The 19,129-nt window shown below is 43.9% G+C and overlaps 1 protein-coding gene and 1 pseudogene across 1 annotated transcript; one reads left to right on the top strand and one right to left on the bottom strand.

The window, feature by feature from the left end:
* Positions 1-2,256: 2,256 nt before the first annotated feature.
* On the bottom strand, positions 2,257-5,790 carry LOC150062704 (10 kDa heat shock protein, mitochondrial pseudogene; annotated as a pseudogene).
* A 552-nt stretch (positions 5,791-6,342) lies between these two features.
* Positions 6,343-14,769, top strand: Purb (purine rich element binding protein B). Its single transcript, XM_090332513.1, has one exon. The coding sequence runs from the start codon at positions 6,493-6,495 to the stop codon at positions 7,480-7,482; it is 990 nt and encodes a 329-aa protein (XP_090188639.1). The 5' UTR covers positions 6,343-6,492; the 3' UTR covers positions 7,483-14,769.
* Positions 14,770-19,129: the final 4,360 nt, after the last annotated feature.

Here is a 19,129-nt window from a genome sequence, read left to right as displayed (position 1 = left end):
CAGGCCACCCTGCTTCTGCCCTGCCCTGGCTACCAGAGCTGCCCAGCACAGCCTCCTCCTCAGTGTGTGGTCTCACTGTTAAAGCTTCTAGCAGCTAGTGCAGCAGCTCGTCTTCCTGCCATCAGAGGCTCTTCTCCCAATTCCCATTACTGGTTGCCCTACTCCCCATGCCTGCTATGGGCCTCACTTAGGGATTTCATCCTGAGCCCTCCTTACCCTTGGAGCTCCTCAGGTCTGTGTGACAGAACTGGCATCTTGCGTCCCTCTGCCCATTCCCATCATTTGTTGCTTTTTTTTCTCATATATTTTTTTATTGTAATTAATAGAAGGGTTACATTATATTTACCAGATAGAAGGTGCATTACTTCACATACATTGATACCCTTTCTCATGTCTTGGTCTCCATTTCCCTCCACCCTACCCCCACCATCATTTGTTTCTTAAACCATACTTCCTGCCCACACATTCACTTGTGAGGAATTTGACATCTGGCTTCTATCCCCACCCCCAATCCCAAAGTAGGTCAGGGTCAAAGACACAGTATTTAGAAGGGAAAGACTTGAATTCCAGTCTCTGTCTTCTAAGAGCTGTGTGATTTGTGGCATGTTTCCAAGACATGTGAGAGGCTGAAATATAACTCAGCATGAACTGTCACCTGCCACCTCCAGTTACCTGATGCCTTTCTCGTTATCCTGGTCACCTGTCTCTGACTTCACACAACCACCAAGGAGTCTGATGTCTAAACCACCCGTCTGTGGGCAGGTCCCCAACCTACATCTCTACCACTTGCTCCCTGGGTCCATAGCCAATGGGCTATCTCCCCTCAGGCACTGAGTAAGCTCCCTAAATTTATCATGCCAATTATTAGATCTACTGTCATTCATGTTCCATTTGCTTAAAAGCTGGGGATAAAAGAAGAAATAAAACTGGGAAAATACTTTTAGGTTCTAGATATACCAAAGCAGCAACTCAGTTGTGTTCTATAGACTGTGAGTTACTTTGGGAAGAGTTCTAGGTAAAGCATCCAGGGCCTGTGAAAGTCTTAGTTCAGAGCTGGCTATCTTTATTTAAAGGGCTCATGCTTCCTATAAGTGTTGTCTGCTAAGGTCAGCCTGTTTTGAGACAACAGTTTACTCACCTCAAAATCATGTTCCACATTCTTAGTGGAAACCTTGTGTGGTTTCTGAGTCCTATCGACAAAGAATCGCCAGGCTTCCTTCTTTCCCAGTCACTGTCAGATCTCTCTAGCCTGTTTCTTTGTTTAAATGTTTATAACAACAAGCACTGGTGGCCCAGGCCTGTAATACTAGTTACTCAGGAGGCTGAGATCTAAGGATTGAGGTTCAAAGGCAGGAAAGCCCATCAGACTGTTATCTCCAATCAATCATCAGAAAACCGGAAGTGGTGCTATGACTCAAAGTGGTGGAGCACTAGCCTTGAGCAAAAGAGCTCAGGCCCTGAGTTTAAGCCCCACAATCACCACCAACAATGAGGTAACGTTACTAAACTGGGTGCTGGTGGCTTAAGCTGGTAATTCTAACTATTGAGGAGGTTGAGATTTGAGGATTGAGGGTTTGTTGTTGTTAGTTTTGGGTTTTGTTTGTGGTCTTGGGGCTTGAACTGTGGGCCTGGGCACTGTCCCTGAGCTCTTCAGCTCAAGGCTACCATCCTACTCCTGAGCTACAGCCCCACTTCCCATTTTTTAGTGATTAATTGGAGATAAGAATCTCTTGGACTTCAGTGCCAGGGCTGGCTTTGAACCGTGATCCTCAGAAATCAGCCTCCTGGGTAGCTAGGATTATAGGCGTGAGCCATCGCACCCGGTTTGTTGTTGGTGCGTTTTGGTTTTTCTTTTTTTTTGTAGTTGAAAAACCATGACTCAAAAAAAGAAAAGAAAAAAACATGACACAAACTCAGTACCTGACACTTTTGCTCACTAGCTAATATTGTACCAACTGAACTTGCTTCCAAACCCCCAGTTCAGTCTTCTGGGGAAGTAGTCCTTTTGTCTGTGTGTGGGTCAAAGGGCTTGAGCTCAGCCTGGGCACTGTCCCTGAGCTCTTCAGCTCAAGGCTACCTCCCTGCCCTTGGGCCAAGTCTCACTTCCCATTTCCTGGAGGTTAATTGGAGATAAAAGTCTCAGGTTCTTTTGTGCCTGGGCTGGCTTTGAACCTTGATCCTCAGATCTCAGCCTCCTGAGCCGCTAGGATTACAGAGTAAGCCACCAAAGCCCAGCCACTCTTTTGTTTGTTGTTGTTGTTTTTTTTTGCCAATCCTGAGGCTTGAACTCATGGCCTGAGCACTGTCCTTGAGCTTTTCTCAAGACTAATGCCTAACAATTTGAGCCATAGCACCACTTCTGGTTTTTCTCCATGTGTGTGTGTTACTAAGGAATCAAACCCAGGGCTTCATGCATACTAGATGAGCAATGAGCACTCTACCACTAGGCCATTCTCCCAGCGGGGTTTTTCCTTCCCTTTTTTTCTTTTTAGCCAGTCCTGGGGCTTGAACTCAAAACTCTGGTCACTGCCCCTGAGCTTGTTTTGCTCAAGGTTAGCCTTCTACTATTTAAGCCGCAGAGCTGCTTCCAGCTTTTTCTGTGTATGTGGTACTGATTGAACCCAGGACTTCATGCCTGCTAGGCAACCACTCTACCACTGGGCCACATTCCCAAACCCTGGTTGTTTGTATTACTGTGTTGAGATAGAATCTCAATATTGCTTTGATTTACATTTCTTTTATGGCAAGGGATATTGAGCTTCTCCTCAGGTGTTTATTGACCATTTTCACTTCTTGTGAGAAAGCTATTTAGCTACTTTGCCCATTTATTTAGTTATTGATTTGAGGTGAGGCTTTTTTTTTCTAAAGCTCCTTGTATATCCTGAATATAAGACCCTTGTTGGAGCCAGGTGGCTCATGCCTATAATTCTAGCTACTCAGGAGGCTGAGATCTGAGGATCACGGTTCAAAGCCAGTCCAGGCACTAAAGACCATGAGACTTTTATCTCCAATTAACCACTAGAAAACTCAAGGAGTAGGGTGGTAGCCTTGAACTAAAGAACCCAGGAACAGTGCCCAGGCCCAGATTCAAGCCCCATGATGGACAAAAAAAAAAAAAGAAAGAAGACCGTTGGATATATAGCTAGTAAAGATATCCTATTCTCCAACATGTCTTTTTAGCTTAGTAACTATGTCCTTAGCTGTGCAGAAACTTTTTTTTTTTTCTTGCTAGTCCTGGGTCTTGAGCTCAGGGCCTGAGCACTGCCCTTGGGCTTTCTCAAGGCCAGAGCTCTACCACTTGAGCCACAGCACCACTTCTGGCTTTTTCTATGTATGTATTACCCAGGAGTCGAGCCAGGGTCTTTGTGCATGCTTGGCAAGCACTCTACCACTAGGCCAAACTCCCGGGGCCCTGTGTGCAGAAACTTTTTAGTTTTAATTCTGAGCCACTGGTACCTGGCTCTTATTCTTCCCTGTGCCCTCTTCTCTCTCCACCCCCAACCCCTCCTAGGGCTTGAAGTCAGAGCCTGGGCACTGGGGGCACTGTCCCTGAGTTTTTATGCTCATGGCTAGTGCTCTATCATTTTGAGTCAGAGTTCCACTTCCACTTTTTTTTTTCTAGTTACCATCAGTTTATTATAAAAGGGAGATGTGGAAATTATTTACATGATGTAAGATCTCAGAACTTGCATGGAATGGGAAGCTTCACACGATGCCATTTCAGTGGTGTATTCACTCTACATACTTTCCAAGAATGTTACCATTCCTAAATAAGAAATAATCCTGTCACCTAGAACTACTCTGGTGCCTCCATATTCTGGGAGAACTTTATCACCCACTTTCATACTCACTGGCTGAATTGCTCCATCCTTTCCTTTAGGGCTTGCAATACTTCTCCTTGAGACTTTTCTGGAAGCGTAATGCCTCCTTTGGTTACAGTTTCAGCTGCATGCCTTTCAACCAGCACTTGGTCAAACAGAGGAAGAAACTTTCTAAATGCTTGTCCAGCCATGACTCCTGCTCCTCAGACTCTGCTCTCCACGTCCATTTTTTGAGATAGTGAATTGGAGATTGAATCTCATGGTCTTTCGGTGTGAGTCACCAGCGCCCAGCTGTCCCTGAGCCTTTTTGCCAGCAGTCTACCACTTGAGCCACAGCTCCACTTCTGGCTTTTTGGTGGTTAATCTGAGATAAGAATTTTGCAGACGGCTTCCATCCTGAGGGCTCAACCTTCCGGTTAACTAGGGTTACAGTGAGCCACATGCACCTGGCCTGTTCACATTGCAATGGAGTCCAATGGCCCTGCTCACAACTCTGGAAGCTCACAAGTTTAGGCCAGCTGTCTTGAGTCCATTTTTCACCACCCACTCCTCACAAACACTGGACTCCAGCCAAACTTGCACTTCTCACCATTTGGGGACATCTGTTCCCAGTAACAAAAAAATAACCTAACCCCATCATGTCCACCTGTTAAAATCCATCCTTGAAGGATTCTTCAATAAATAGTACCAGGACAATTGTTTAATCATTTGAAGGAAATTTTTTGGATTCTTCACTTCATACCATACATAAAAGTATATTCTAAATAAACTAGTGTTATAAACATGTAGTCATATATTTAAGAATAAAAAAAGTCTCAGAACCCAGGCACCAGTGACTCATGTTTAAAACCCTAGCTATGCAGAAGGCTAAGATCTAAGAATTGAAGTTTAAAGTCAGCCCGGGCAGGAAAGTCCCCGAGACTGTCTCCAGTTAACCACCAAAAATAAAAAATAAAAAAATAAGGGCTGAGAGTTTGGTCTAGTGGTAGAGTGCTTGCCTAGCATGCACGAAGGCCTGAGTTCAATTCCTCAATACCACATACACAGAAAAAGCCAGAAGAGGTACTGTGGTTCAAGTAGTAGAGCTCTAGCCTTGAGAAAGCCCAAGGACAGTGCACAGGCCCTGAGTTCAGGCCCCAGGACTGGCACCAAAAAAAAAATAATAATAATAAGTTTCAAAGAGAGTAATAGAGGTGACTGATCCAGGTACATTATGTATATCCCTTATACAACTAATTTATGTTAACAAATGTATGGAGAGGAAGTGGTGCTGTGACTCTAGGAGTAGACTGTTAGCCTTGAGCTGAAGAGCTCAGGGACAATGCCCAGGCCCAGAGTTCAAGCCTCATGACTAACAACAACAAAAAAGTAACAAGCAAGGAGCAGGGGAGTCATTTGCATGAACTGGAGATCCTTCGATATTTTGGAATTGCTTTGTGATTAGTGTTCATAAGCAATGAATTGCTTCCCAGAATGCACTTGTGTTAAAGGCTACCAAGCCTTTACCTCAATTGGTAAATCCAATCACTGACAAGTAACTGGATCTGAGGACTCTACTCAGTGTATGAATCCCTTGATGGACTCATAATATGACAGCATTCTTGGGAAGTGAGTGCTTGGGTGACATAGGTCACTAAAAGTGAGCCCTGAAGATATACCTGGTCCCCAATTCCCTCCTGGTAGCCTGAATGAGAAGTCCACTCTTCCACAAGCTCAGTATACGATCTCAATGGTTTTTGCCAAATGGGAATCCGGCCAGGCACTGGTGGCTCACGCTCGTAATCCTAACTACTCAGGAGGCTGAGATCTGAGGATCGTGGTTCGAAACCAGCCCGGGAGATTCTTATCTACAATAAACTACTCAGAAAGGGCAGGAAGTGGTGCTGTGGCTCAAATGGTATAGCGCTAGCCGTAAGCAGAAAAAGCTCCGAGACAGCGTCCAGGCTGAGCTCAAGGCCCAGAACCCTCCCCTCCCCCTTCTCCCCTCCCTCAAAAAGAAAAAAAAACTTGAACCTAATCACGAACGAATCCCGACTGCAGACGGCCTTCCGGTGCTACCCCGCCCCGTATCAGGCTCAGGTCTGCACACAACCCCGTCGCGGGTCGGGAGCAGTCTGCCGAATCCCGGGTGCCTCCGTCCCCCGTGAGCCACAAACCAGGGGCGGCTCAACTGCCCACTTCCGGGTGCCACCCGTACTCTTCACCGGGCGCCCGAGCGGACATGGCCTGGGGCCCTTCCAGTCCTCAGCCCCGGAGGGCGGCTGGGTGCCCTTAGGTTTCAGTAGAAAGGAGAGACACGAATTCCGAAGGGTACAGGGAAAGGACCACGCGGTGGACGCAAAGGCGCCGCCCGCACCGCGCGGCCCGGGCGCAGCCGGTGACGTCACCTCGGCGCCAGCCGCCGTGGCGAGCGGCTCTTCCGGCCGCGAGGCCGCTGCGGGTGGGGCGGGGCGACGTCACGGGAAGCCGCGCGCCGGAAGCGGGCCGGACTGCGCGGAAGCCGCGGGGGCGGGGCCCGGAGGCGATGGGGGGCGGCGGCGGCGGCCGGCGATGAGCGGCGGGAGCGCGTGAGGAGCCGGCGGGCGAGGCTGGGGGGCCCCGGAGCGCGAGCCGCAGGGCGGAGGGCGGGGGCGCGAGCACAGCGGGCGGCGGCGAGGCGGCAGCCGAGAAGATGGCGGACGGCGACAGCGGTAGCGAGCGCGGCGGCGGTGGCGGCGGCGGCGGCGGCGGCGGCGGTGGCGGCGGCGGCGGCGGCGGCGGCGGCGGGCAGGGAGGCTTCCAGCCCGCGGCCCGCGGTGGCGGCGAGCAGGAGACGCAGGAGCTGGCCTCGAAGCGACTGGACATCCAGAACAAGCGCTTCTACCTGGACGTGAAGCAGAACGCCAAGGGCCGCTTCCTGAAGATCGCCGAGGTGGGCGCGGGCGGCTCCAAAAGCCGCCTCACGCTGTCCATGGCGGTGGCGGCCGAGTTCCGCGACTCGCTGGGCGACTTCATCGAGCACTACGCGCAGCTGGGCCCCAGCAGCCCCGAGCAGCTGGCGGCGGGCGCCGAGGAGGGCGGCGGGCCGCGGCGCGCGCTCAAGAGCGAGTTCCTGGTGCGCGAGAACCGCAAGTACTACCTGGATCTCAAGGAGAACCAGCGCGGCCGCTTCCTGCGCATCCGGCAGACCGTCAACCGCGGCGGCGGCGGCTTCGGCGCTGGCCCCGGGCCCGGCGGCCTGCAGAGCGGCCAGACCATCGCGCTGCCCGCGCAGGGTCTCATCGAGTTCCGCGACGCGCTGGCCAAGCTCATCGACGACTACGGAGGCGAGGACGACGAGCTGGCCGGGGGCCCGGGAGGCGGCGCCGGCGGTCCCGGGGGCGGCCTGTACGGGGAACTCCCGGAGGGCACCTCCATTACGGTGGACTCCAAACGTTTCTTCTTCGACGTGGGCTGCAACAAATACGGAGTGTTCCTGCGCGTGAGCGAGGTGAAACCGTCCTACCGCAATGCCATCACTGTGCCCTTCAAGGCCTGGGGCAAATTTGGTGGCGCCTTCTGCCGGTATGCGGATGAGATGAAAGAAATCCAGGAGCGGCAGAGGGATAAGCTTTACGAGCGTCGTGCTGGAGGCAGTGGAGGCGGCGAGGAGTCGGAAGGCGAGGAGGTGGATGAGGATTGAAAAGGCAGCTTTCCCTACCGGCCTTCCCCACCCCGCCACCCCCTCCCCCCATCCCCTTGGCTAGTTCCCATTCCTGCTCATTCCCCTGTGAGCTAGTGGAGAGGGAGCCCGGGAGGCCAACGAGGGAGAAAAAAAACAACAAAATTTAAAAAAATAATAATATAGTTAAGAGAAATAACCATAAGACAACAGTCATGAACAATGAGAAAAGTAGTAAAGTTCCAGAAATTGACAGCAACCTGCAAAGAGAGGACAACAGCTTCTCCTCCTCACCTGCAAGAGTCTCAGCTTGTTTCCCATCCGAGGTTCCAAAGCCCATCTGGATAATCCTGAAGGGAATAGATTTCCAGAGCCTGGGCTCCTAAACACATCTGACTTACCCAGATCCATCTGAGAACAACAGTTGAAGTTGTGTTGTACCTGGGTAATCTAAAGTATCTCTCCAGGCCTCGCCACTGCAGTGTCTATTCTTTCACCTTCATTGTAATCAGCCTTTTGGATCGAGATCTTCATGGAAATTCTTGAAAGAGGCCTTTGCAGTTACCCAGTCCTGAGAGTCCAGGTTTATGAAAAGGAATGCAACTTACACAATCATGGACAAGGCAAAAAGATAAATAAGAATTCAAGAAGCCATCAGCGAATCAAAACAGATTGGATTTTTTTTTTTAATGGTTTTGCATGGAACCTGGCCCCGAGTCTTTTCTTTGCAGAATTGTTTTCCGGGATGCGAAAATTCAAAAGCCAATGCTTGAATTAGAGAATTCATTACTAAAATAATTTTAAAGTTTTGCAAAAAGAAACTTCTTTCCAAGAATAAAAGCAGTTTTACATTGGGGGTTGCTGAGGTAGGCACAAGAAGTCAAGGCATAAAGCACAAGGCAAACTCTTTGAGTGGATGGGTTGCTGCTCACTAAAGTTCTTCCCTTGATCTCTAAAGGTAGAGGTCATTACCAAGAAGTGGCATTGGTATGAATGAGAGCCAGATCCCATGGCTTTACCATATGAGCCAGTGAATTACGGCTAATTCGGCTGTTACAGCCACTGGTTGGCTGCATTTTAAACTGTAAAACTTGATGATTTTTCTGCAAAAGGAACAGTGTGGCTACAAGCCTGAGCTTTAATGGAATATACATCCTCACAGAGAAGTTGGAAATAACCAAAACTGAAGTCTTAATTCTTCTTCAGTTTAATCTGTGGATTTGTTCAAATACTAAAGATCCTCAGGTCCAGAATTCCAGCATCGTTTATTCTTTTAAAATAAATTTTTAAGAACTTGATCCATCATATTAGTACCTCACAATCAAAGTTGGCAAGAGATGGATGAATGATTGATTCAAGCAGTGCACCCGCAGGAAGCTGAAATCCATCTGTGAATGGAACTGAGGTGAACGTGAATATGCTGACTATATCCTGGAAGCATTTTTTACCATCTTGAAATTGCAACATACTGGCATTGGCCAGTTTATCCAGCTGTCTTTCAAGAATAAAAGTTGGGGTTTTCAAGGATCGCCTCTTCTATATTTTAAATGGATTTTCAGTAGAAATGATTTTTACTAATCAAGTTAATCCCACCCCATCAAAAGGTATTTCTAGAAATGTCACAAACCTAGGAAACTTTGAATTGAATGGGAGCTAATGTTCTTTCCAAAGTTTTCAGGTATTCTTTGTGTGACACCTTCTCAACTAGGAGGCAAGTAACCCCACCTCCACAATCTTAGTATTTTTTTTTTTAACTGCATGCCTGCCCTTTATTTGAGCTGCCTTTTTAATTTATTGCATATCCTTTTTATTATCTTATTTTGGTATTCAATCTATACAATCTTTTTGTATTTATTGGGAAATAAGTAATATACAAAAAGGTCATTTTCATGTATTTGTGGCTGAGAGGGAGGGAAGTACTTGTGTATATAAAATTAGGCTTTTTTTTTTTAACTAGACTGATTGAGAATATTATTGTTCTTAAGTTCAAAAAAGTGGAAGAGCCACAAACATTGGTGCCCTTTTCAGACTATTTCTCTACTCTCATCATTCATAGTAGAATTTTTAAACAAGTTTTTTTAAAGCTTTTTTTTCTTCAATTTTTCTCCGTTGCAAAGAATGTTTCCTAAATTGTATGGGAGCAATAGTATTTTTGATGTTTTAATGACATCCGTATACTTGTACTGTATTTTGTACCACAAGGCAGCTGTTTTCAATAATGTCCTGCTGTATTTACCTATGTGTTTTGAGTGTTTTGTTTCTTTGCTGCGGAGAACAAATTCCTAGTTTTAGTCAAGAAGCTGAGAAGCTAGCATTAGGCTTGCAGAAACTGTCTAAGTTTCAACTCTGAGGCAGCAATGAAAATTAAGGTTGCAGCTATTAGTTGACTGCTGTAACTTTTTCATTTTCAAACCATGTACAATTCTTGTGTAGACCAACTTGTTTTCTTGCTTCAGTGGTGGTTCTGTTGCTCAGCTGCAGTGAGCCAGTTCAATTTTGCAAAGGTGCAGTACCTCTCTTTTTCAGGGGGGGTAGTTTATTAATCTTTTTTCTTTTCTTTTTATTTGGCTGAATTGCAGTAACTAGCCTTGCCTTTCTATTCTGTAGAAATGACAGGGTCTTCACAATCCTTTACCAGTGGCTACTAAGCTATAATTAGCTGAATAGAAAGAATGTGGAAGTGGTCTGAGGCATATAGAGTATATGCCAAGAACACTACCATATATGGCATCAGCTTTGGTTACCAGAGAAATTTTCTTAGTCATTAGACCATATAACAGTTATATATCATATGTAAGTCTTTAGATATCAATTTGAGAATCCTCCAAAAAAAGGAGCAAAGAATGCGTAAGCTATGTGTTGGCAAAAGTAATTTATATTAAAATTTTGACCTGCCTGTGTAAGATTAAGTGGTGAATGTCCTAGTGGTGGGTTTTTAAGTCTTAAACCAATCTCTGAGGTTTATTTCTCCTGCAGGGGGTGTTTCATGGCCTCTCTTCCACTGTAGGAAGATTGCAGAAGGATGTGGATTCATTGTAGCATTTCACTGATCCTCATTCCAGTGACTAGGGACAATAGAGATCTGCAGAGCATGGAGATTCATTCATTAATAGTAGCTTATTAAAGGAGATAGCCTTTGTTCCAGTTAGATAATAGCATTCTACAAACTCTGGGAAACAACTAACTTTTTTGTTTTTAGCTGCTACTACAAACACTTCAGAGGTTGTTTTTGAAATTTGGCAAACATCCCAGCTAATGAAAATAGTTACATTCCTTGAAGGAACTAAAACTCCTTCTCAAATAATTGGGAAGGTATATTTCAAAGTACTGTAGCTACAGAGATAAGCCAATCCCTCCCTCTCTCCAACCGCCCCTCCCCTCCCCAAGTCAGGAGTCAGTCTCTGTGAAGAGATGTTACTCTTCAGGTTTCTATTGTCCCTTACCATTTCAGCAAGTGAAATGGCATCTTGGGTGAGCAGATTGTTTCAGTGTATATGCTACACCAAATAAAATGTCAGTCTGTATCGCACCAAAAATCAAACTGAAAAGCAAACCAAAAACCCAAATACCCTATGGAACTGTTTGGAGGTATGTAGTTGGTATAACTGGCTGTAGCTGTGATACACACATGGCTACTTGTCATGTCACTTTCCATAATTATTTACTGCAGAATGATTGAGAGGCTTTTGGTGCAGGCAGCCATTAACCTCCTGCTTCCTTTGTTACCTCTGGGTCAATTCGCAGTAAATTGCAGGTCTTTTAAGAAATTCAAGCTTCGGTTTTCTCAAAACAAAACAATTATCTTGTCTTATCTGAAAATGCAGGGTTGTGGGCAAAAGAGGCTGGTTATAATAATGCCCTCATATTGAGTGGTCTGTAAATGGCTGCACACTTCAGGCACTGTAGTTGCTGAAGATGCTTAAATATGACCTTGACTGGCTTTACAGGGGTGTAGAGTGGAATCTACACGTGGTGACTGTGCATCTACCTTGCTCTTGAGGTGGATAAGATTAAGAAGCTAGAGTGTGTAAGCCATGCACATAAGTATTCTTCACTGTAAATTTTGTTTTCATTTTTAACCCAATTATGGTACTTTGTCCAATGCACAACTGATCTCTCAGTAGATATTCATTTGAAAATAGTGTGGCCTTGATCAATGAGAAGGAGAAGGAGAGAAGTGACTTTTTTGCTTATGTGAAAATGACTTGTTTGCTGAGAGTCTTTGTAAGACACTCTTGGTATGTTTCGATTGTATCCTTTTTGATTGGGGAAAGTTAATGTTTTGACCCTGAAGCTAATTCAATTGACTTTTCTTCTATTCTTAGGAAGTATCAGAAGTGCTCTGATAAATAGCAAAGTTGACTGCTTTGATGTCCAATCTCAGGTTTTAAAATATAGTGGAGTGAAATCCCCACTATTATGAATTCTTTAAAACAATTTTAATTTAGGACACCTTAAAAGTCTTGTGCATAAGTAAGGCCTGTTCAGAGAACAGGCCTTTTTGCTCCTTTTCCACATTGTACATCACTTGAAAAAGTGTCAAGTGCTTTTTGCATTGTATATTTCCATTTTAGCCCTGACATATTTCTCAAAGATAAAGCACTTTTTGATCATGAAATACATAGAATCTGTGTGATGTGGATCATGGTTTCTCAGGCTCCCCTAGATATTCTGCTTATGAATATTGTTCTAACTTTATGTCAGGAGAGTAGAAATCTTTGCTAATGTTAGAAAGTTTGTATTGTTAATTCAGAATGCATTTTGCTAGTTTCCAATGGATGGGAGAGTAAACAATGCTGCATTCACAATTTAATAAGTTACTTTCCCTTGAGCCTTAAGGTAACTTTTTCTTTTCTGTCAACAACAGCACGGAAGTTACAGTAAATGAATGAGATTATCAGTTTTCAGGGTTGGTTTTAGAGTACTGTAAATCAATTAGCTGTCTTCCGAAAGAGTTACAATTCCCATTCAGTGTACTGGATAATGGGTGTAAGGGTGGGGGCGGGGGGAAAGGGGAGATAGTTTGTAGAAAAGAAAAAAGAAAAAAAGAACCATGTTTACCTTAAAATATAGACAAAAAAAGAAGAAAGCTCACATCATATATCCCCTTTGAAATTCCACATGCAAGGTGGAAATGGCAAATTATAGCCTTGTTTCCTGTGCTTTTAATTTAGGAAAAAACTTAGCTCATTTTTAATATTAGCCCCAGAAGTTTTTTAGATAACTGAACTCTTGTGTGATAATTTCCATTGTCATATCTGACTTCATTGTGTAAGTAATTTTCTCAGCCCTCAGTTTAAACCTAGTTTCATTACTAAAGGATTTAATAGGCCTTTACTGGAACAAATGCGATCCACTTGTCAGTACTGAAAGTTAAACTCAAAAAATGGAAACGTAAAATAAAATTGCATCAGCATTGTAAAGATTTATTGTCCTAGGGACTCCCATTTGCTATCTGTCTCCCTAAACCAAGCAAGGCCTTTTTAATGCCTTTTATATTTCCTAGTGCAGTAGGGAATATGCTATTCATGTAATCATATAACCACTTCTGTTCAGTCTTTTACTCTCACTTGAGAATCTAACTCATGCTTTCTTGGAATTAGACATTCCAATTGGGACAGATAGAACTGGTAAAGCAGAGCAGATGCCACAGTAAACAATAAAGAAAGAACACACCTTTATTAGAAGTTAAGCTAGCTCTAGTGAACATTTTTAACCCAACATTCATTAATAGATTTTTTTATTCCAGGAGTAAATTTTATTTTCCCCCATGCTACATCTACTATCCACTGACATAGATAAGAGAGGGCTGATTTTTGTGTGTGCATGCAGTGGAATGAAGGCCCAGAGTTGTGGAGAGAAAGCAGTAGATTCAGTGGCCACTAGCATTTTGCAGAAGGCATGATTTTGTTTTGTTTTTCCTACCTTCAGTATCTCTTCAGTGGCTTTTTTTCTTCTAGAATACTCGCTGAGACTGTCTCTTCTTAAAGGCATAATGTTTTGTCTTGTGTTACAGGATCAGGCTGGTCAGTAAAAATCTATACTTGGAAATAAAAGGGCAAGTGGATTGCTTTTTTTCCTCTTTTAGCATTTCTTTGGAGAAGAAAGTACAAAAGACAAAAAGGAAGAACAGGATTTTATTACTAAACACCTTTGGAGGTTTTGTTTTAAGTTAATAATAGGCATAAATCTTTTTTCCCATCCCAAGTCACCCTTCTATATAAAAAATGCTCTCTGGAGCCAGGCATGGTAATACATGCCTGTAATCCCAGCTGTTTGAGAAAGGCAGAGGTAGGAGGACGTGGTCCAAGGCCGGCCCTGGGCCAAAAACAAAAAACAAGGACCCTGTCTGAAAAATAAAGCAAAAACAGGAATGAGTGTGTGACTTAAGTCATAGGATATTTGCCAAGCAAGCACAAGATCCTGAGTTCAAAACCCAAGTTCTACCAAGAAATAAAATCCTTGTATTTCTAAAACCCGGTAGATTGGACATGAAGTCTGAAAACTGACTTTCAGTCAGTATAGACACATTTTTTTTATAATCTGTAGTTTTATACATTCCAGTAGGAGGCAAGTTATTTGAGTTATTTTTCAATGGCATCAATATCAATAAGATTATATCAGTGTATCTGTTTTCTGAAGTCCTAGAACATTTGTATTATAGGAATTTTCTCTTCCTGTTGGACTTTTTCTAAAGTCATTTTTAAAAATCACCTGTCTTCTAATACAGTTATGCATAACACATTTTTCTGTAGTTCAGTCTACCGGTACCATTGTTAGACTCAGCTCTTCACTGCAAAGCGTGGACTCATGTCCTTCTAGTAGAGAATCTACAGAACTTAATTAAATGAAAACCAAATCTTGATAGCAGGAGACAGCTTCCTGATCTAAATGTACAATTAGAATGTAGGTTGGCAATTAAAGGGTCAGTTGGTTTTGTTTTTTGGTGCGTGGGGGGTGTCTTCAATCTCTGTAAATACCAACAAGCTTATGCATTGTAAGCCAAGTGTGTATGCCTGTGTATGAATTTGTTGAGCTGATTACTGCTTCAAGTGAAGCTGCACCTTTCATTTTATAAGGTCCCCTCCACTCAGAACCCTATAAATGTTGTAAATAGAACATGGAAATTGTAGTGATAGGATCAATTTGAGAATATCTGCTGAGAGACCAAAAAGTTCATTTTTTTAAGTACCTTGGTTAATTAAAGAGTAAAAAGATTATTTCTCTTGCTTATTTTTGAAAAGAAGAATGCACTTTAACATAGAGCTGCATGGGCAATTCAAACAAATCCGTGAAGTGCAGTACCCATCCAGAAATCACACTTCCTGAAAACTGTTCAAAAGCAGAGTCCAGACGGGCTGTTGATCTCACTGCCTGTAGGTTGAAGCTCAGATTCTGAACAATTTCGAGACAAGCAGGGCTGCTTCAAAAGAGCAATGTGAATACAGCCAGCTTCGGACAGGTCTGTAAAATGGCGGGTCCCATATTTACCACTAACTAGCAAAACTGACAGAAAACTCATAGAAAAAGTTAAGAATCCTTCCTGCTGGTGTGCACTCCTTACAATAGCAGACTTTTGCAAATGGAGTTTTACAGTCTATATTTAAAAAATTGTATGTTTGTAACAAATAAAGTATGCGGAAAAGTGAATGACAATCTTGTGTCTGTGTCTCTTTTTTTGAGGCCGCTACTAGGGAGGGGGGAAGTATGACCTGTGCAGATGACAAATGCATGTGGGTTTGAGAAATTTCGAAATCAATGCATATTTTATTAAACTATATATCCAGTCTTAGAACTTTGCGGTTTTTATAACCCTTTAATCATAAGCAGTGTGCATAGTAAATTCAAATCCTAATTAGCTTTATACTTTGGTCTATAATCCAGACAAATCATTTCTATTTTAATCCCCTCTCATAATGACTTTGCCTCTGGAAAAACTGGACTTGAGAAAATGAACATAAAAATTCTCTTACAAACATAATTTTGATTTCTCAAACTCTGAAACCCAGGCATTAGTGGCTCATGCCAGACTAACAATCTAGGCTGGAGACTGGCACAAGTAATAGGGCACCAAGAAAGCAAGTGTGAGGTCCTGAGTTCAAACCCCATAATGGAGGGGGGTTGGGGTGGGGGGAAATCTCCCTAATAAAGCCTCAGGAACAGCACAGTAGCTCATGCCTGTAATCCTAGCTACTCAGGAGGCTGAGATCTGAGGATCAAGGTTCAAAGCCAGACAGGGCATTAATGAGAGACTTTTTTTAAAAAAAAAATCTCCAATTTATCACTAAAAAAACTGGAAGTGGGGCTGTGGCTCAAGGAGTAGGGGAAAGCCTTGAGCAGAAGAGCTCAGGAACAGTGCTCAGGCCCAGAGTTCAAGCCCCATGACTGACAAAAAAAAGCCTCAGGATCCTCTATTCTGGATCACCCTTAGTGAATCACTAGACTAATGTGTTCATCACATCTTTCTGAAAATGAAGGCTGGAATAGATTAAAAAGAACTTCCAGTGGCCGGGAGTTTGGCCTAGTGGTAGAGTGCTTGCCTAGCATGCACAAAGGTCCGGGTTCAATTCCCCAGTACCACATACATACAAAAAAGCCGGAGTGGGCCGGGAGTTTGGCCTAGTGGTTAAAGTGCTTGCCTAGCATGCGCAAAGACCCGGGTTCGATTCCTTGGTACCACATACATACAAAAAAGCTGGAAGTGGTGCTGAGGCTCAAGTGGTAGAGCTCTAGCCTTGAGAAAGTCCAAGGACAGTGCTCAGGCCCTGAGCTGAAGCCCAGGACTGGCACAAAAAAAAAAAAAAAAAAAAGCCGGAGTGCTGCTGAGGCTCAAGTGGTAGAGCTCTAGCCTTGAGAAAGCCCAAGGACAGTGTTCAGCCCCTGAGCTCAAGCCCAGGACTGGCAAAAAAAGAAAAAAAACTTCCAGGCTGTGGTGGCACTGACGTTTGAGCACTACCCCAATCTTTGGGTCATGGAGCTTTGTGATATTTTGCCTTTTAAACTCCTGCATGTGTAGGTAAATATAAAGAAGGAGGGGAGGGGAAGTGGGAGAAAACATGGGAAGGGATAACAATGTCTAACAAGAAATGTACTCACTACGTATGTAAGTAACTCCTCTGTATATCACCCTGACAAAACTTTTTTAAAAAAAGAAAAAAAGGTGTAAAGAAGGGGAAAAGTGCTGGGTGCTGCTGACCCACATCAGTAATCCTAACTACTCAGGAGGCTGAGATCTGAAGTTCAAAGCCAGCCTGATTAAGAAAAATGTGTGAGACTCTTATCTCCAATTAACTACCCAAAAGCCACAAGTAGAGCTGTGTCTAGAGCACTAGCCTTGAGCAAAAAAGCTCAAGGACCGTGTTCAGGCCCTCAATTTATGCCCCAGGACTGGCACAAAAGAAAAGCTTGCAAATGAAATAATAGAGCACTAAGAAATCTCTGCTAACACAGAGTACCTGTTAACATGATCCAAAGTCACTCAGAGCTCCCAGACACAGACTTCTGAGTTCCTGGGTAAATAGGCCTCAGCTAGCCAGACAATCTGACTGGTAATAATGAAGCTGTCTTGGTTTGTGGACTCCATGTAAAGACTTGCCACCTCAATTGGTAACATTCAGGGCAAGGATGGGGGATAGCTCAGTTGTTATCATGAATTAGTTTTGTGCTTGCTTCAGAAAGACTTCATCTGGCTCACTTTGAACACCTGTAGGTAGTCTGACTATTTTAGCCTCGTGAGAAGTTGCAGCCAGGCCATGTCTGCAAAAACTTCATTAGAGCCAATACCTCAAAGAACAGGAATAAATTTGGTCATTTTGGCCTTGTTGAAGCTAGATTGTATGCCCAACTGTGTCCAAGACTACTAGTGTGAGTCTGTACAAATCTCCTTTCACACATAAAAATCCATAAGGTAGATGCATATAATTTCATAATTTTGGAGGAAGGCAAAAAGATAAGAAAACAAAAACACAGTAATTCTTGGGGAAATGAGAGCCACCTAGTGGTCATTATTAAAATTTAAGTCCATTCATCCAATTAATGATGGGTAACTACTATATTCCAGGATTGTAGTAGAGGACAGGAACGTGATACATGGTTCACATGGAAGGTAAAACTTGATAAGGAGGAAAAAGTAAAAGTCAACTTTTAGGAGAAACCAGTTTCCTAAAAACCAAGTTCATTTGATATATAGCATCATTTTTTATTTATTTCTTGTGGGTCATGGGGCTTGAACTCGAGACCTGGGCACTGTCCCCGAGACCTGGGCACTGTCCCTGAGCTCTACAACTCAAGGCTACTGCCCTACCACTGGGCCTGGGTGCTGTCTCTGAACTCTTCAACTCAAGACTACCACCCTACCCTGGAGCCACAGCCCCACTTCCTGTTTTCTAGTGATTAATTGGAGAAAGAGTCACTTCACTTTGTATTGCTCACACTGGCTTTGAACCTTGATTCTCAGATCTCAGCCTCCTGAGTAGCTAGGATTATAAGCGTGAGCCACCGCGGCTGGCTGCATCATTTTTTAAAAATTATTATTAAAAGATTATCTCCAAGGGTCGGGAGTTTGGCCTAGTGGTAGAGTGCTTACTTAACATGCACAAAGACCTGGGTTCGATTTCTCTGTATCACATACATAGAAAAAAAAGATGGAAGTGGTGCTGAGGCTCATGTGGTAGAGTTCTAGTCTTGAGAAAGTCCAAGGACAGTGCTCAGGCCCTGAGACCAAGCCCAGGAATAGCAAAAAAAAACAAAAAAACAATTACCTCCAATTAACCACCAGGAAACTGGAAGTGGCACTGTGGCTCAAGGGACAAAGCCCTGGCCCAGAGTTCAAGGCCCTTGACAGAAAGAAAGAAAGAACGAACGAATGAACGAATGAAAGAAAGAAAGAAAGAAAGAAAGGAAAGAAAGAAAGACAGAAAAGAAAGAAAGAAAGAAAGAAAGAAAGAAAGAAAGAAAGAAAGAAAGAAAGAAAGAAAGAAAAGAAAGGAAAGAAAGACAGACTGAGAAAGCCCAAGCCTTGGGACTGGCAAAAAAAAAAAAATGATGGACCAAAAGGCATATTTGTCTACTTTATGGATGAGGGTTTGGGTTAGTAGTGGAGTGTTTTATCTCATCCCTTATAACATAAAAATAGAAAGCCTGTTAAGCTCATGAGAGGCTTTGGGAAGAATAGCAGAGAACATTCTTCCCAGGGAAGAAGAGTTGTTGTCAACGATTGTGAATGTTCTAGGATTAGCAGGTTCTGGTTTCCTGGCAGTGAGAGCTAGTTGGTGACTTGGCCCAGGAAAGTGACTCATCAGGATAGCTAGCATGATCTCATTTGTCCACCAGTTGACACCCTACCTCTTTGGGTGGGGATGGAAAACTGTTTTGGGAACAGCTACAAGATACAAACCTGGCCGGGAGTTTGGCCTAATGGTAGAGTGCTTGCCTAGCATGCACCAAGACCTGGGTTCGATTCCTCGGTACCACAGACATAGAAAAAGCCAGAAGTGGCGCTGTGGCTCAAGTGGTAGAGCTCTAGCCTTGAGAAAGTCCAAGAACAGTGCTCAGGCCCTGCGTTCAAGCCCCAGCACTGGCCAAAAAATAAAAAAGACGCAAACCTTCATCAGCTACTTTGTGGGCAAGACTTTGGGCAGAACCATGTGTGGAATTCCTGGGGTTCTTA

The sequence above is a fragment of the Megascapheus bottae genome, chromosome 5 (genome assembly GCF_031878675.1).
Source record: "Megascapheus bottae isolate mThoBot1 chromosome 5, mThoBot2.hap1, whole genome shotgun sequence".
In the NCBI taxonomy this organism is placed as follows: Eukaryota; Metazoa; Chordata; class Mammalia; order Rodentia; family Geomyidae; genus Megascapheus; species Megascapheus bottae.
The sequence above is the reverse complement of the archived record's forward strand: the minus strand, read 5'-3'. Positions and strand labels throughout refer to the sequence as shown.

What these genes read in the sequence shown, in the direction of transcription:
- Purb (XM_090332513.1), top strand. Translation starts at nt 6,493, where the DNA reads ATGGCGGACGGCGACAGCGGTAGCGAGCGCGGCGGCGGTGGCGGCGGC.